The sequence below is a fragment of the Perissodus microlepis genome, chromosome 23 (assembly GCF_051167445.1).
Source record: "Perissodus microlepis isolate ML-2025 ecotype Zambia chromosome 23, ASM5116744v1, whole genome shotgun sequence".
NCBI lineage: Eukaryota > Metazoa > Chordata > Actinopteri > Cichliformes > Cichlidae > Perissodus > Perissodus microlepis.
The window spans coordinates 19,225,395-19,239,900 of NC_140482.1; the positions used below are offsets into that span (position 1 = coordinate 19,225,395).

General features: G+C 39.4%; 1 protein-coding gene across 1 annotated transcript in view; it reads left to right on the plus strand.

Annotated features, from left to right (window-relative positions):
• Positions 1 to 9,383, plus strand: part of ahr1b (aryl hydrocarbon receptor 1b) — a 55,532-nt gene extending 46,149 nt beyond the window's left edge. Inside the window, exon 11 of the mRNA XM_084920903.1 lies at positions 2,978 to 9,383. Coding sequence (XP_084777029.1) covers positions 2,978 to 3,136 — 159 coding nt within the window. The 3' untranslated portion in view covers positions 3,137 to 9,383. The remainder of the gene's footprint in view (positions 1 to 2,977) is intronic.
• Positions 9,384 to 14,506: the final 5,123 nt, after the last annotated feature.

Sequence of the window (14,506 nt, forward strand, 5' to 3'; positions counted from 1 at the left end):
GCTCACAAGGCCTGAAGATGCCCTCAAATATCATTGACCATCAACAAATCCAGGGCTGCAGGATCTAGAAACTCCAACCCTTTAGCCTTGTGCTGCTCTCTTTCACTGTCATGACCATGGATTTTTTTTTCCAAGTCAACGCACAAAGGCTGCGGGCTGGCATAGAGCTCAGAGTACACTGTGATGATGTGATCAGACATCCCATGTAAATAAGACAAGGGATAGATGGGTCAGAGCAGCACTGCCTAAGAAAACAGTCACTGGGAGTTGGGATAAGTGAAAGGTTAGAGTCAGGGCTAGTTTACTAGGAAGGTTATTTTTATTTGTGATGAATGTGTTTGAAGGGCTTGGTGTTCACGCTGGATTACAGTGTGTGCTTTTACTGCAGGCACTATTGAGACCTGAAGGATAAACCCTTTGTCTGTCTGACTTTGTACAGATCTTAATTTGTTGGTGGGATTTTGATGATTCCAACACAAACAGGAAACAAAGCTAGCTAAGGTTAGCCAGCTAGTTGTTCCAGATCAAACGCAAATTTATTTTCAGAACCAGTTTCTGGTTCTGGTTTCTGGTTCTGTTTCCTTCACACAGTCCCCATTTATAAAGTACCTTACAAACTCTAACATTACGGGTAGCATGTGGATTTTCCTGTTTTAGTGCAACTAGCCAAGCAAACCGCTTACTGCTTAAGACACAGAGAGTGAAAGATCTTTCCCGAAAGTCTTTGGTTTTTAACGTAAAACTCATTGTTGCAGCCAGAGGAAGTACAAATGTGTTCCTGCCAAGACTTAATTTTAGACTCTTTGTTTTCCACAAGGAGTTCAGTCACTAGTTAACCAACACTGACTCTGAAGACAGTCTTGTCTGAAAACATTTGCCATCAAAGTAAAGTTGTGTTGCTTTAATTGTGTTGCTTAAGGCACAATTAAGATGGTAAGACACAGAGAGAAGGGTTGCAGTCAAAGTTTGGCAACCTGTTAGCAACCAAAGTAATCACAATTGACCTCTTTCTTGCTAGTAACTGTTAGCAACCACTAGCGAAAGGTGGTTACCAAGCAGTCGTTAGGCCTGTGTGAACGGGGCTTTAGCAATCGATTTCACAGGGACTGCCAGCAACCACGCGCAACAAGTTGAGGAATATATATTTTTCCAGTGCAACTGGTGGTTGCCAGATGGTTGCCAACGTGCCTCAAGGCCTGTGTGTCTGAGGCCTGAGCAACTGGCCATTTTTAAACTACTTTATCAACTAATGATATGAACTGGCTGTCACCAGATTCACTCAGAGCGGCCACGCTGGTCTCTCAGGTATTTTAGCTGATGCTACATGAGAGTTAGGGTTAATGAGAGTTTGAGTCTTACATCTTTCCATAGTTAAATCTTGAAATGTAAGTGTGTTGTTAAGAGCTTAGTAACAGTTCACCACTTTCACCTATGGTGTTAAATAATGAATGCTACTCCACGAATGAAGGTAGAAACATGACACTTTACTGTCACGTGTTGCAGAGAAAAGCCTTAAACTGAGTTTCAAGACTGTTTTTACTGTTCACGAGTTAGATACCCAGCTAGTAGTTATAAAAGCCTGAATAAAATCCATTATTTTGAGGTGTTTTATTTGAGATGTTGGTATTTAAAAAAGTGCAGGCATTCTGATGTTTGGATCCTGTTAGACTCACAACAGCCAATTCTAAACTCAACTCCCCATAACATCATTTAAATTGCCTAATGAGACCCAAAAATGTTCAGGAGAAACGGGAACTTGTCTTTAAAGTCCAACCAAACCTTTTTCCAGTAATAACTAAGCAGAGCAGAGAAAGGTCCTAAAAACACTGATCTATTGGAGTACAAGTTGGAGGTCTAGAGAAATTCCCATTGTAAAACATAATGAGGGAATGAGACCTCGCCAGTTGGCGCTGCCAGATTTAGGCTTGAAGGTTTATAACAAGTCTGCATTGTTAACTTGGCAATAAAAGCCCAACGTGAAGCTTGTGTGACAGAAAAAGGGCTCACGTAGCATGTTGCTCCAGTGCTAATGATTTTGTGACATACTGCATTGTTGAAATTTGCTCAGTAGTTGTCATAGTAGCTTTTTGCTGGTGTTTGGAGCCAAAAAACAAACTGAGACATGACAAAAGAGATGTGATGAAACAGGAGCACAGAGCAGCAAAGCGACGGCAGTGAGAAGGAGTACAATAATGAATAGAATAAGGTCGGGATGCCCCAGAGATGGACGACCCCAGCAGGCATCCATTCATCCCCTCCCCATTCAGCCTCTGCTGTTATTCTTCAGGGTCAGTGGCTGTCGCTGAAAGAAAAATACTGGCAGGCTTGACCAGTCAAGCATGAGCGGCACTGACCTACAATTTGACTGTCATCATTACCTAATGCTGCGAATGCAGTGAGGAGGGGAGGGAGGGGGAGGCAGCCAGAGAGAGGCACAGCTCTGCTGTGAACAGATTACACGTTTTACAGCACGTTTGGACCACTGAAGAAAATAAATAATTAACATGAACAATAATGAATGAGGTTAAAGCCTTCTACAACTCATAAGAAAAGTGAGTAGAACACCACCAACACTTCTTTTCATTCATGTGAGTAAAGCAGACAACAAATTAGTTTTCATTAGAACGACTCATCCTTCCAGCAGAGGTTTCTATATGTAGCTAGCTGTGTAATTCACTAAACTGCAGCACTTTCACACAGACATCTGCTATTGTCCATTTTTACTTAAATTTCTTTTCAACTTAACCTTGAAAAGTGAATTGATATCTTTCCGTTATGGAGTTTTTTTCTTGGAGACAGTTTTTTCTTGGACATCTGCCAGTTCTAGAAATTACTTCATTTTTTTGGACATTTGACAGTTTTTTTAGTTTTGTTATTGGTTGTTTGGGGAGAGATACATTTTTTCTAAAACCGTGCCCTTTTTCTCAGAAATTAGTGTGTTTTTCTTACAGTGTGACCCTGTTGTGTTGTTTCTCAGCTGGAGAATGGCTGCGTCCTTGGAGCCGCAAGCACGGCGTACGTCAGGACGTGTCTGATGTCCAATGGGAACGCAGTGGCCACAGGCAACATCCCAGTCCCTTGCCCAGATGAACTTCCTGCCCTTCAGGACTCCCAGAAATCTGGATTTTTCCTCTGAGAAGGTAGAACAGAAAAGAGAAGAGGAAAAACAGACTGTCTGCATTTGACAATCATGATTTTATAAGGATGCAAACTAAAAAGACTTCAGATCAGCTTCTCTTTAATAGCATTTGTTTCATCTCACCTGTGCTGCTCAGAAAACCTTAGATCTCCTCTGGTAGAGGAAGAGGACGAGCTCTCTCTGAAAGTGTCTACATCTGGTTCAAACATGTGGTCCTGACGATCTGACCGCAACTGGGTTTTTGCTGTCAAGCCAAAACTCATCACTTTGTGACCGGTGTGTAAACAGTTAATCGAACAGAAAATAAGTGGAAGACGCAATTACACTCAATTACTGCACTTTTTTATCTTTATTATCTGTCTTTGGTGCTCAAAATAAGAAACGTCAACAAAAAGGCCGGTTTTAGTGGCACATAATGTGAAAACTGAACTATTCAAGTACTGCCGGCTATTTTTTAACTGTATGCACACCCAGCTGTTGGTTTAGGTTCAGCCGGAAATGATCTTCAAGTTTAAAAGACTTTAACTCTCAAACCACTGAGCTGTTTTTCATGATTAAAATGACTTAGGGGGTTTATTAATTACACTCATTTCAGTTCATTTTTTTATGTTAAGAACTCTGTTATAATATGTCGGAGCTTCAGTTACGCTAATTAGAGATGCTTTAGAAGCATAACAGCTAATTATACACACACGTTTATAGTTGTAATAATTTACTGTAACCATTAACCTAACTTCCATTAACTTGAGTGTGATAGAATCTATCCTGCTTGTTCCTATGAAAACCTTTTTGATCACCACTTTATATTCATGCAAATATCTTGAAAAATATAGAAATAAATACAAATATTCAAGTAATAAAATAAATACAGGCAAACACTTTGAGCATGAGCTTTGAGAAGTGATCTCTATGGTAGTTGAGAAGGACCAAAACTTACACGCTGAGCATTAATAAAAATAAAATATCACATATGCTGCATCAAGTAACAGCAATCAGTCAGCGAATCTTTATTTGTATAGCATCTTTCATGCAGCTCAGTGCAGTTTAATGTACTTGATTGATGAATGACGAGATGGTAATAAGACATTAGCTTGCAATGTTAGCCAATTTTAAAATAAAATAAAAAGGGAGCAGATGAAGTAAAACAGAAATTTTAAATGGTCTTTGGACATGATGAAAGTAAAACAGATGAAATAATAAATAAAGATATATAAAATAAGGTCAGATAAAATACAATAAAAAGCAAAAAATAAAAAATAAATAGAATAAAATGTTTATTAATGAAAAAGGTCTAATGAGTAAGTAAAATTGAAATAATTAAATTCAGTAACAATCCTGAATAACTTTTTATCAATGATTTGCAGATTGCATGTAATTGCCAACTTGACCCCATTCAGTTGCAGACTGATTGCAGACTCTGTCTTATTGCAACAAAGTTGCTTTTAAGTCAGTGTATTTTGTGGAGAAACACTCAAAATATTTCTCATGACTGAAATGTCTCAAAAATGGTTTTCAAAACAGAGAAGATCAGATCAAATCAGAGCATCAAATTCGAACATAGAACAAATCATGCTTTCCACTATCTTTGCCACACTAGTGAATAATTCCTGTCAAAACTATGAAACTTTGCAGGAAAATAGACTGATGAATCCAGGAAACATTTTTGTGGTGTTGGGTAACATGAAGGTTAAAGTCTTTAAATCCTCTGACAGCTAATTCACCACAACCTTGATGATGTGTTGACCAAAAAAAACCAAAAAACAAATCTCCTGTAAAGCCTTGAGTCTGCAGCTCGACTTAAACTGCATTTTCTCAGCAAACTCAAACCAACAGCTGCCTTTAAAGTAGGAAACATTTTAGCTTAAAGCTCATGGTGTGGTGTGCTTAGAAAATTGGTCACAAGGAGTCATCTGAAACATTTAAAACCACTGGTGAAGACTTTAATCATATACAATCTGCAGTATATTTGAATGCAAACATTTTGAGCCATTCATTTATGGAAAACGCTGTGACGTCAGATCAGAGAAACAAACAGATTATTTAAACATCAGTGTTCGTTTTGTCACCTAGATATAGATCAACTGTGGGGTTAGTAGTTTTTTTTCCCTGGTGCTACATATTGGAAAATAAGCATTTCTTTCCTATTGATGTTGTTTTAAATGAGATTTTTTTTGTCTTTTAAAATATGTTGAGAAAGGTTAAGAGGAACCCCGACTATTTCAGCTTATTGGCCTTAATGTCCTCTGCTGATCAAGCAAATCCTAAATGTTTCAGGTATATTTTGACCTACGAAAGCTGCCATTAGTTTACATGTGCAATGCATTCAGCTCAAAATTACACAAAGGCTGAACTACTGTGATATCATTTACGGTGCTTTGGTCCAAATAAAGTTGATTCAATTTAATGGCACCAAATCACAACAGCAGTTGCCTCAAGGTGCTTTATATTGTAAGGTAGAGACCCTACAACAATACACAGAAAACTCAACAGTCAGACGAGCCTCTATGAGCAAGCACTTGATGACAGTGGGAAGGAAAAACTCCCTTTTAGCAGGAAGAAATGTCCAGCAGAGTCGGGCTCAGCCATGATCAGCAAGGGGAGAGGGGTTTAGACACATGGACGTGATATAAGAAACGTAGAGGATTATTACAGTGGTCATCTTCATGTTGTACAGCTCGAGTACGGCCGACCAGAAAAAGTGTCTGTCTTGCTGTAGGGACCATTAGATGTCTCTACCCAGAGTGCACTGCAACTTTAAACAACATGGCAGCCTATTAGTGAAAGGACTTTTCCACTTTTCATAAAATGAAGACACAAGATGACATCACAAGCTCTACACGATTTCATAATCTGGGTTCCTTTTAAGATTAGAGAGGACTAGCAGACGGTTTTTATCGGTTCACCCTAATGCTGCATTTTCGCCTTTTTGAAGTTTACACCAATGTCGTGCACCGGCTTGGGCGGTCTGATTTGTCGATCAGCGGTGCTGAAATCAAACATCAAAGAGCATTTTTTGGTTTGTTTCCTGACCGGAGAGCGTGAAAATCTCCCGTTAATGCCTTTCAGCCTGTCAGACTTCCGACCGTTTATTCCTTCAAAGTGTGAATAACTAAAAAAATATATTTTATTCTCATATCTAAAGTGAGAACTTGTAGCTGGTTTAGCACTGACTGACTTCCACACTTTAAACCCTGGTGCACATTAACTAGCAGTACTAGAGCTCACCTGGCTGGGCTTTCTTCACGTGAAGCCCCTGTTGACCCTGCTGGTTGTGTAATGTTTGAAAATGTCTCGCTCACTGAAACTGCGATCCAGCTGTTCTGAAGGCAGTTTACGTCAAAGCTTACAGCCCACTGCGTTCATGTCATGTCAGATTAACTGGAACTGAAGAAGTTATTAAAGTGATAGTAATCAATATGTCTGCATGATCAGAGGGTTAAACTGGGGCTGTATGTGTTTTATGTTAAACAACACACAGTAATAAAAAAACAAAATGTGCTTGCATCACAAAAATATTGTTATTGGAAATTGTGACAGCCCTAGTTTAAATCCAGAAACTTCACAGACAGTAGCATTTTTTTTTACCGTTCCTCTCATCCCTCTTTGCAAAATTTGCAAAGCATGAAATTTGAAGTGTGATTTCAAATTATGAAGCAAAAGGAAAATGAAAACTAAAGCCAAAGTTTTTGTCTCACACGATATAAAGTGTCTGTGAAACCATCAGGATTTTTGGTTGGTGCCTCAGCGTTTTATCACAGGGCTGATATTAGCTGGTATCAGTATTTAAGACAGCCTGTAGATGAAAATTAAATAAGAAACACCCTTCAACCATGCTATGAGTGTTAAGCTTGCACAGTTTGTCCACCAGAGGGCACTCTGCAACATTCTTGTTTGTAATTCAAGTTCGGAAGACCCTAAAACTGAATTTTTACGTCTACAAAACTGATTTTGGCTGTTTGATAAAAAATGGCCTGAACTTAAAATAAGTCTATTTTAAGTTTAGGCCAATTAAAACATACTTTAAAAAAAGATTTTTGTGTGGTGGTAGGACAAAACACCCTTGGTGGGCACTCAGTATGGACAATGCACAATACAAATATTGCAGCATAGCTAAAAACTTATTTTTATCTGTAACAGTGTAAGAATAAAAACCTCAATTCAGTTGTAAGAAATGTAATTGTGACGTGCCAATTTCATGCTTCTGATACGAGGGTAAAATTAATACACAATTAATACAAGCTATGATTATGTTTTAGTACTCTGCATGTGAGTAGCTGTTGTATTATAATGTAAAGAAGTCACAAAAACTCTTGGGTAGAGCCTAACACTCACTATTTGATGATGAAATTAACCCAAGTGGACCCTACAGGAATCACGAACACGTAAAGTGTAGCGCCTGACTTAAACATTGCTTTCCCAGATTTGTAAAATTAAAATATAAATGTACTGAATCGGTGAAATGTTAAAAACAACAAGATAAATACAATCAATAAAAAAATTGTCCTAGAGTCACTCACCTGTTTCAGTTGCCCTAGTTTCCTTTCAGCTCAGTGTGAGAGTCTTTGCCGCTGTTTATCAGCACCTCTATAGTTTCTCCTTTCTTCACTCACTCACTGTGAGTGAACCTCCTCACCCACGCAGTGGAGTACAACGTTAACACGTTATGTTACTGTAAGCGTAATAAAAGCTTCCCCAGAAATGTGAAATCAAGCATAAAGTGGAGGAGGCAACAAGGAAAGCTTTTCTGTCGTGTTGACTCACGTCGACGAAAGTTTGTCATGAAATAAAAATGTGGAAAAGTTGTGGAAAAAGTGATTCTTTGACCTCATAAACACAAAGCATTAATTTTTAATGGAATGCAACTGAAATATATAAAATAAAAGGTTTATTTGCTTCATTGAGGAGTGTGCTTGGTATAAACTGAATGTATACTAATCACATAAATTTCTTTTGAGTAGATTCCATTGAATTGAACATTTTACGTCGTATTATTTAACAAAATTACAGAACATTTACTTAAAGTCAGCATTTTGCTGTTTGTTTTCTCCATGCAGTTTTAGCATTCTTTGTGCAGCTTTTTAAATCAAGATCAGTCCACATATTTAATTATGTATAATTATAAAAACTTAGTTTAGACATCAGTTGAACTGGTTTTGGCTTCACTTGAGGCTGTGGACTTCCTTTGGCTGCTCACTAACTAGCTGAAAGGCATTGTTGCACCTTAAGAGAGCCGTTTCAAGACACACTGACAGGTTTTGTCTCGGTGCGTATAATGTGGCAGGGCACAACATCATTATTTTAGCTTTGTGTTTTGACATATATTAGCTCAGCGGTGACATGACATGAACGGAGATATTAAGAGCAGCTGGAGGGCAGACGGGACAGCATTTAGCATTTAGCACTGACTCAGAAACCAAAAGAGGCGCTCTGTTGTTGAATGTCTCGTGTGAATCACGAAGCTTTAAACTCGCCACAGAAAGTTGCTTAGAAGCGATTTTTTGCTCACGTCAGCCGACGACAATCGAAACGCATTTATAGATTTGCCTCTTTGTTTTTGTTTTTTTCCTTTTCTTACTGACTTTTTATTACGATCAGATGATGATCAGATTTTTCTTAAAGCAGATCATTTAAAATCAGTAGTCAGATCACACACTGACACGCTGTATGGAAGAAAAAAAAAACTTTATGAAATCTCAAGGCTATTTACAACCTGAAAAACTAATTGTGTGTGTGTATAAGATGTGTTTATAATGGTGTTGTTCAAGCACTGCTTTGTAATCACAGCTCTGACAAGCTCTTGCACTGAAAGTAGTTTTTAAGAAAAGCATTTTATGATTCCTTGATATATGAATATTGTCCCTAAGAGTCTCAGTGTGTTTTATCTATATGTCATGTTTGAAGACACGTTAGCTCAAAGCAGTATGGTGCCATAACGATGAGCAAAGACCTGCTCTGCTCTCAGCATTTGGAGACTTTAAAATCACTCGTTTCACTTGCTAAAACCCACTTTGTCCACAGATTTAATCTTTCTTTTTTAAAAATCTGAGTTTAAATTAAACCAAACTCTCCCTGTGCTGTTTTTTAATGCACGCAGACTTTATTTTGCTGTTTGTTTGTTTTGTTTTTTTAAATCACTGGAAGTTGTAGTTGTGCGCTAACATGTGTTTAAAAAACAAAAAAATGCAGTCTGCCATGTGTTGAAATGTGCTCTTGGATCCTTGAAATAAAGGATTTTGTGTAATCACACTGTAGCGGGGCCTCCTTTGTCGTGTTGTTTAAGCTATTTGATTGGTTGTGCTAACTGCTGTCTTTTGCCCACCGGGTGTCAGTGTAGTCCCCAATTCTGATGTCACCTGATGTCCTCAGATTTTTACTAGACAGTGTACAAATAGCCACTCCAGATGCATGACATCATTAAAGGAAAGTCGGGTAAGAAGTAAAGAAGAGTTAAGGATTTAAAAAGCACCATAACGCCCACTAAGAGTCCATGTTATATCAGAATTAATAATCAGCTGCCGACATATCCCAGCGCAGCACTGCCACCATGTGTCAGGACTCAAAACATCCAAGATAGTCAAAATTATCTATGGAATATTTGAAGTGACTTTGAACGCAGCATGGTTTTTGATGCCAGACTGGCTGATGTGAATTTTCACAAGCTGCCAATCTACCGAAGAGCACCTCGGCAGCAGCAGAAGACCACACCAGGTGCAACTTCTGCCAACTAAGAACTGGAAACTGTAGCTATTTATTGTAGCCTCAATGTTAATTGATGGTGGTATAACATTTTGTTACATAATGTTACACATGCTGATACTATGAGTTTATATTGGCCTTGTTGATTTTGCTGTTAATTCTTGATCAACATAACTATATTTATTTCTCCAGGAATACCTAACCCAGTGGCAACAGAAAGCACCAGAAGGGCAGAAAGTGGCATGTGTGAAACTTAGACACACTCCTTACAGTTGCATTAGAAACCTCTCAGACTTTAAATGCTGAAGTGAAACACGGCACCAACAAGAGGTTGAGGAGGCTTTTAACTGCACATGTCCTTACTCGCGCTTTTTACACCAACAGACATGTGAACTCCTGCCCAAAAGAAAGCAAACAAACACACAATGATACCAGGGAGTGTAAAGTGACCAACAGCAAAGACTTACAGATATAGCTGGACTGGCCATCGGGCCTACCGGGCATATGCCTGGTGGGCCCGATGGTGATTTTTCGTTTTTATGGGCCGATGATTTTTTTTTTTTTTTTTGTAACGGTATAAACAATGAAAGGTGGTGGATTGGCCAGATGCTAGTCGATGTGTAAAAATAACTCAGTTGTTTGGTGGTGGCTGTGGCGGAGCTTCCACAGAGGCCAGCAGGTGGATGAGGGAAAGAGAGGCAGGAGGAGGAGAGACCTGAGGCGGCCGCAGGTCCGAGTGTCAGGTGAACTGAACTTCAGGTAAGAAGAAGGTAAGAAGACCTGCAGTCTATCTGGGTCAGATATAAACCAAGTTTAGGTGGAGTTTATTTTCGTTGTGCTCACTTTTTACAGTCAGTTACAATAACTCGTACTGCGTACTAGCTAGTTTCTATACAGCTGGGTGGGTGCTTTGATGTTATTGATAGTGAACTTTATTTTATTCATAAGGTTAGTTAGTAGAGTTGCCAATCGTCCCGTAAAAAACGGAATCGTCCCGTATTCAGAGAAAATATTACGCGTTTCGTATTGAGGTGAAGAGGAATGCAGTTTGTCCCGGACTTCAGCTACAATGAAAAAAAGACACAAAGCTGGATTTATTCTGTCTTTATGCTGCACAGCTGCCTCTTCTTCTCTCATTCTCTCCCCTCCCTCTCCTGTTGCTACTTCAATCATGAAACTGATCAATGATCAGCTGATCGGCTTTTCTCTCTTGTTTGTTTATCGCCCACTTTGCGCCAGAAAGAGGAAACCAGCGGATGTCGCGGTAAACAACAGCAGCACGTTTAAGCTTGATCAGCTGTTGTTAGAATTTATTTAATATTAATTTCTAGTATCAGCTGATGTTTGCTGGAGCCACAGCTGTAAAAGCTGCTGGTCATGATATCGGTTTGGATATGTGGTGAGAGGGAAACATGAAGATGAAACCAGGAGATGTCCTTACTGAATCTTCATAGCTGAACAGGTGATGGAGAAACAGGTTTACCTTTTAGGTGACATGAATGAGTTGAAGGGAAGTTATGAACTGTTTCTGAGAGACAAATAACACCAGGATCCTTTTCTAAGTAGCTCAAAGTTTTGCCAGGGGGGTAGGTAGGGCATTAACAGGGAGAGGGGGGGCACAAAGAAATACTTTTCTTTCTTATTCTCATTTAAAAATATCTGGCTTTTATTAAATAATTATGTGGATCTTACAACCAAAGTTTTTATCTGACGTAAAATGTATAGAAATCATACATATACCAACAAGACAGTGTACATCACTGTCACAACAGCGTCTGTTCTCATTCAAAGGCTTTATGGCTTTTCCTATAATACCTGGTGGGCCAGTCTCTAGTCAAAATGCCCGGGCTGATTTTTTTGTCCCAGTCCAGCCCTGCTTACAGACTAAACTACTGAATATTTGTCTTAGCTTATTTGAGCTATTTGTCTTAGCTCTGCACCCACATCTCAATCACCACATTGGATAATTCACAGTGCAACCAGAAACTCTGGGATGTACCATGTTATGAATCAAGCCTCCCTTAGTTAGTATTGTGGACTGGGAGCAAAAAGAGGTCTGACAACTTTATGTTTGTTTTACTCGTGCTTTGAGCTCTTTTTCATCATTAAGATTACTTCATTCAAAAAAAATGCAAACAGAAGCCTGACTGTGAAGTTAAAACAAACTAACTAACCGAAAAATAAAGACATGACTAAAAGAAGGTAGCTAAAAGGAGGCTTCCTCATAAGGCTTCCTCTCCAAGTGCAGAACGCTGTCTGCTGCTGACTTTACATCTTTAATTCATGAGAGTTTTCCTTCTCCTGCAGCCTGCTGACAGTTAACTTTGCCTGCTTGTGACGTGATCAATCATCCAAGCAAGATGTTTTGTGTCCCACTTCAACCTCCTCAGACCGATGCCTCGCGCAGCCCGTTGCCACAGGCCACCCAGCGAGGCAGCGGGGAGAGCTCAAATATTACAGAACAGCCGCCCAGAGCAAATATGCTACTGGTGCTGTTTTTGTTCTTTTTCCACTGAGATAATTCACCACAGTGCAAACACTAGAAACCACATGAAAAACATCCAACCAAAAGAAAATGATAAAAGCGTCTCCAACAATGATACCTGCTGCTGAGGCTTTGATTTCACACCAAAACTGACAGGAATGTTTTTTTATTATTACAGGTGATAATGACTGGATTAATTTCAACACAACTGTATTCATACTTTTTTTTTGTTACACTTTATGTAAATTCTCAAAGTTACAGTATGCAAAATTGTCACCACAGATTGTAGACTGCATTTAGTCTACTACTGTTTATGTAAAAATATTTTGTACGCACTATATTTTAAAACACATGAATATCAACACTTAGCAATAAGTAAAGAAATAAGTTGCTATCTTTTATATACAATGTATAAGGGCATCGTTGATGATGGTGTTTTGATGTGATGGGTAAAAAAACTGAAACATACCATTAGTCATGGCAGTTCTGCAAATCTCTGTGCCAGCCCACATCAGCCTTTCCTCACGCCATGTTTCAAATCTTGTACAGGGCATCCTATTACACTTCTTTAGCACACCTAAAGTTGCTACTCAATACATTTCATTGTGGAGCCGTGATAGGATGCCACTTGTCTGTGCAATAAGTCCATCCGATGGATGAGTCTGTGTTTGGCGGTTGCCATGAGAACGGTACCTGTCTGACTGCGTTGTGCCAAGTGTAAATTTTGGTGGAGGGTGATATTTTGATATATAGACATAAGATATATAGATATTTTGGAAAAACTCATGCTCATAAAGCAAGGTCTATAGTTCAGTGAGTTTGCTGTGGAAGAACTTGACTGGCCTGCACAGAGTCCTAACTTCAGCCCAACAGAGCACCTTTGGGATGAATTAGAGACTGCAAGCCAGGATTTCTCCTCCAACATCAGTGCCTTACCTCACAAATGTGATTCTGGATGAATGGTCAAAAATTCCCAGAAACACTCCTAAACCTTGTGGAAAGCCTTCTAGGAAGAATTGAAGCTGTTATGGTTGCAAAGGGTCAGTTGACAACATATTAAACTGTGGATTAAGAATGGTATTTCACTCGAGTTTATGGTGTGTTTGAAGGCAGATGAGTAAGTACTTTTGGCATTATAATGTAATTCAGGAAAAAAGCCTGTGCAAAATCAAGGGTTAAACCTCTCTGGAGTGCTCCAAAGGAAAAAACATCCTTAACTGTCTTATGCAACAGACTTGGGTAGCCAAAGGTTGCTTAAGGTAACGATGAAGGCTGTGTTCATACTGACGTGTCCAGTATTTTATCCTCTCCGGTCTGTGAGTTGTTCCTGCTGCACAGAAGACAGATGAAATATTTAAGGAGCGTCTATAACCACTCAGGCCTGCTCAGAGGACACCGTGCTGTTCCTGTCTGCAGAGCCGTTGACCTGCTTTCAAACCACGCTCAAAAACTTTACATCAAACTGCTTTGTATTATGCATTTGCTCACAAAACAGGCAGGTGTACATTTAAGTGAAAAATCTACAAAACAAACAAAGAAAACCCCTCCCCCAGAACTTTTCAATTATAGAAGTGTTTCTATCGATGTTTTCCCTGATGCTGCGATTGATCGCTGGCAGATTGATTTTTGTCCTCCTGCTATTATTGGTCCTGCTGCTGTCCATATTCAGAGCTGCAGCAGGAAACACTGATCTCTCTCTCTCTGCATGCCCTGTCTCCACCCGTTGGGCTGTCAGAGTGTATTAGCTCTACCCCAACACACACACGCACACACACACACACACGCACACACACACACACACACACACACACACACACACACACACACACAAACACACACACACGCACACACACACACACACACACTCCTGCATTGAGTTAAAATAAAAATGCCTGTGAGAGAATGATGGCTAATCAGGAGCAACTTTATGCGGTACAATCACAAAATGAAGATGTTCTAGACATAATAATCCACTAAAATCTTTACAGCTATTTTAGTCGAGCTACAGCTCGACTAAAATAGCCGTCTGATTCCTGATAATTTAACGACACTGTATCCGAGCGTCCCTGAGTGACACATACATGTCTGGACAGCCAAGCAAAGCGAAGTGTGAGCTGTCATGAAGCTTCAAACAGAGGGCTAATGGCCAGTGTTCACCGTCAGAGAGGCTTTTAGGGAGGAGACCA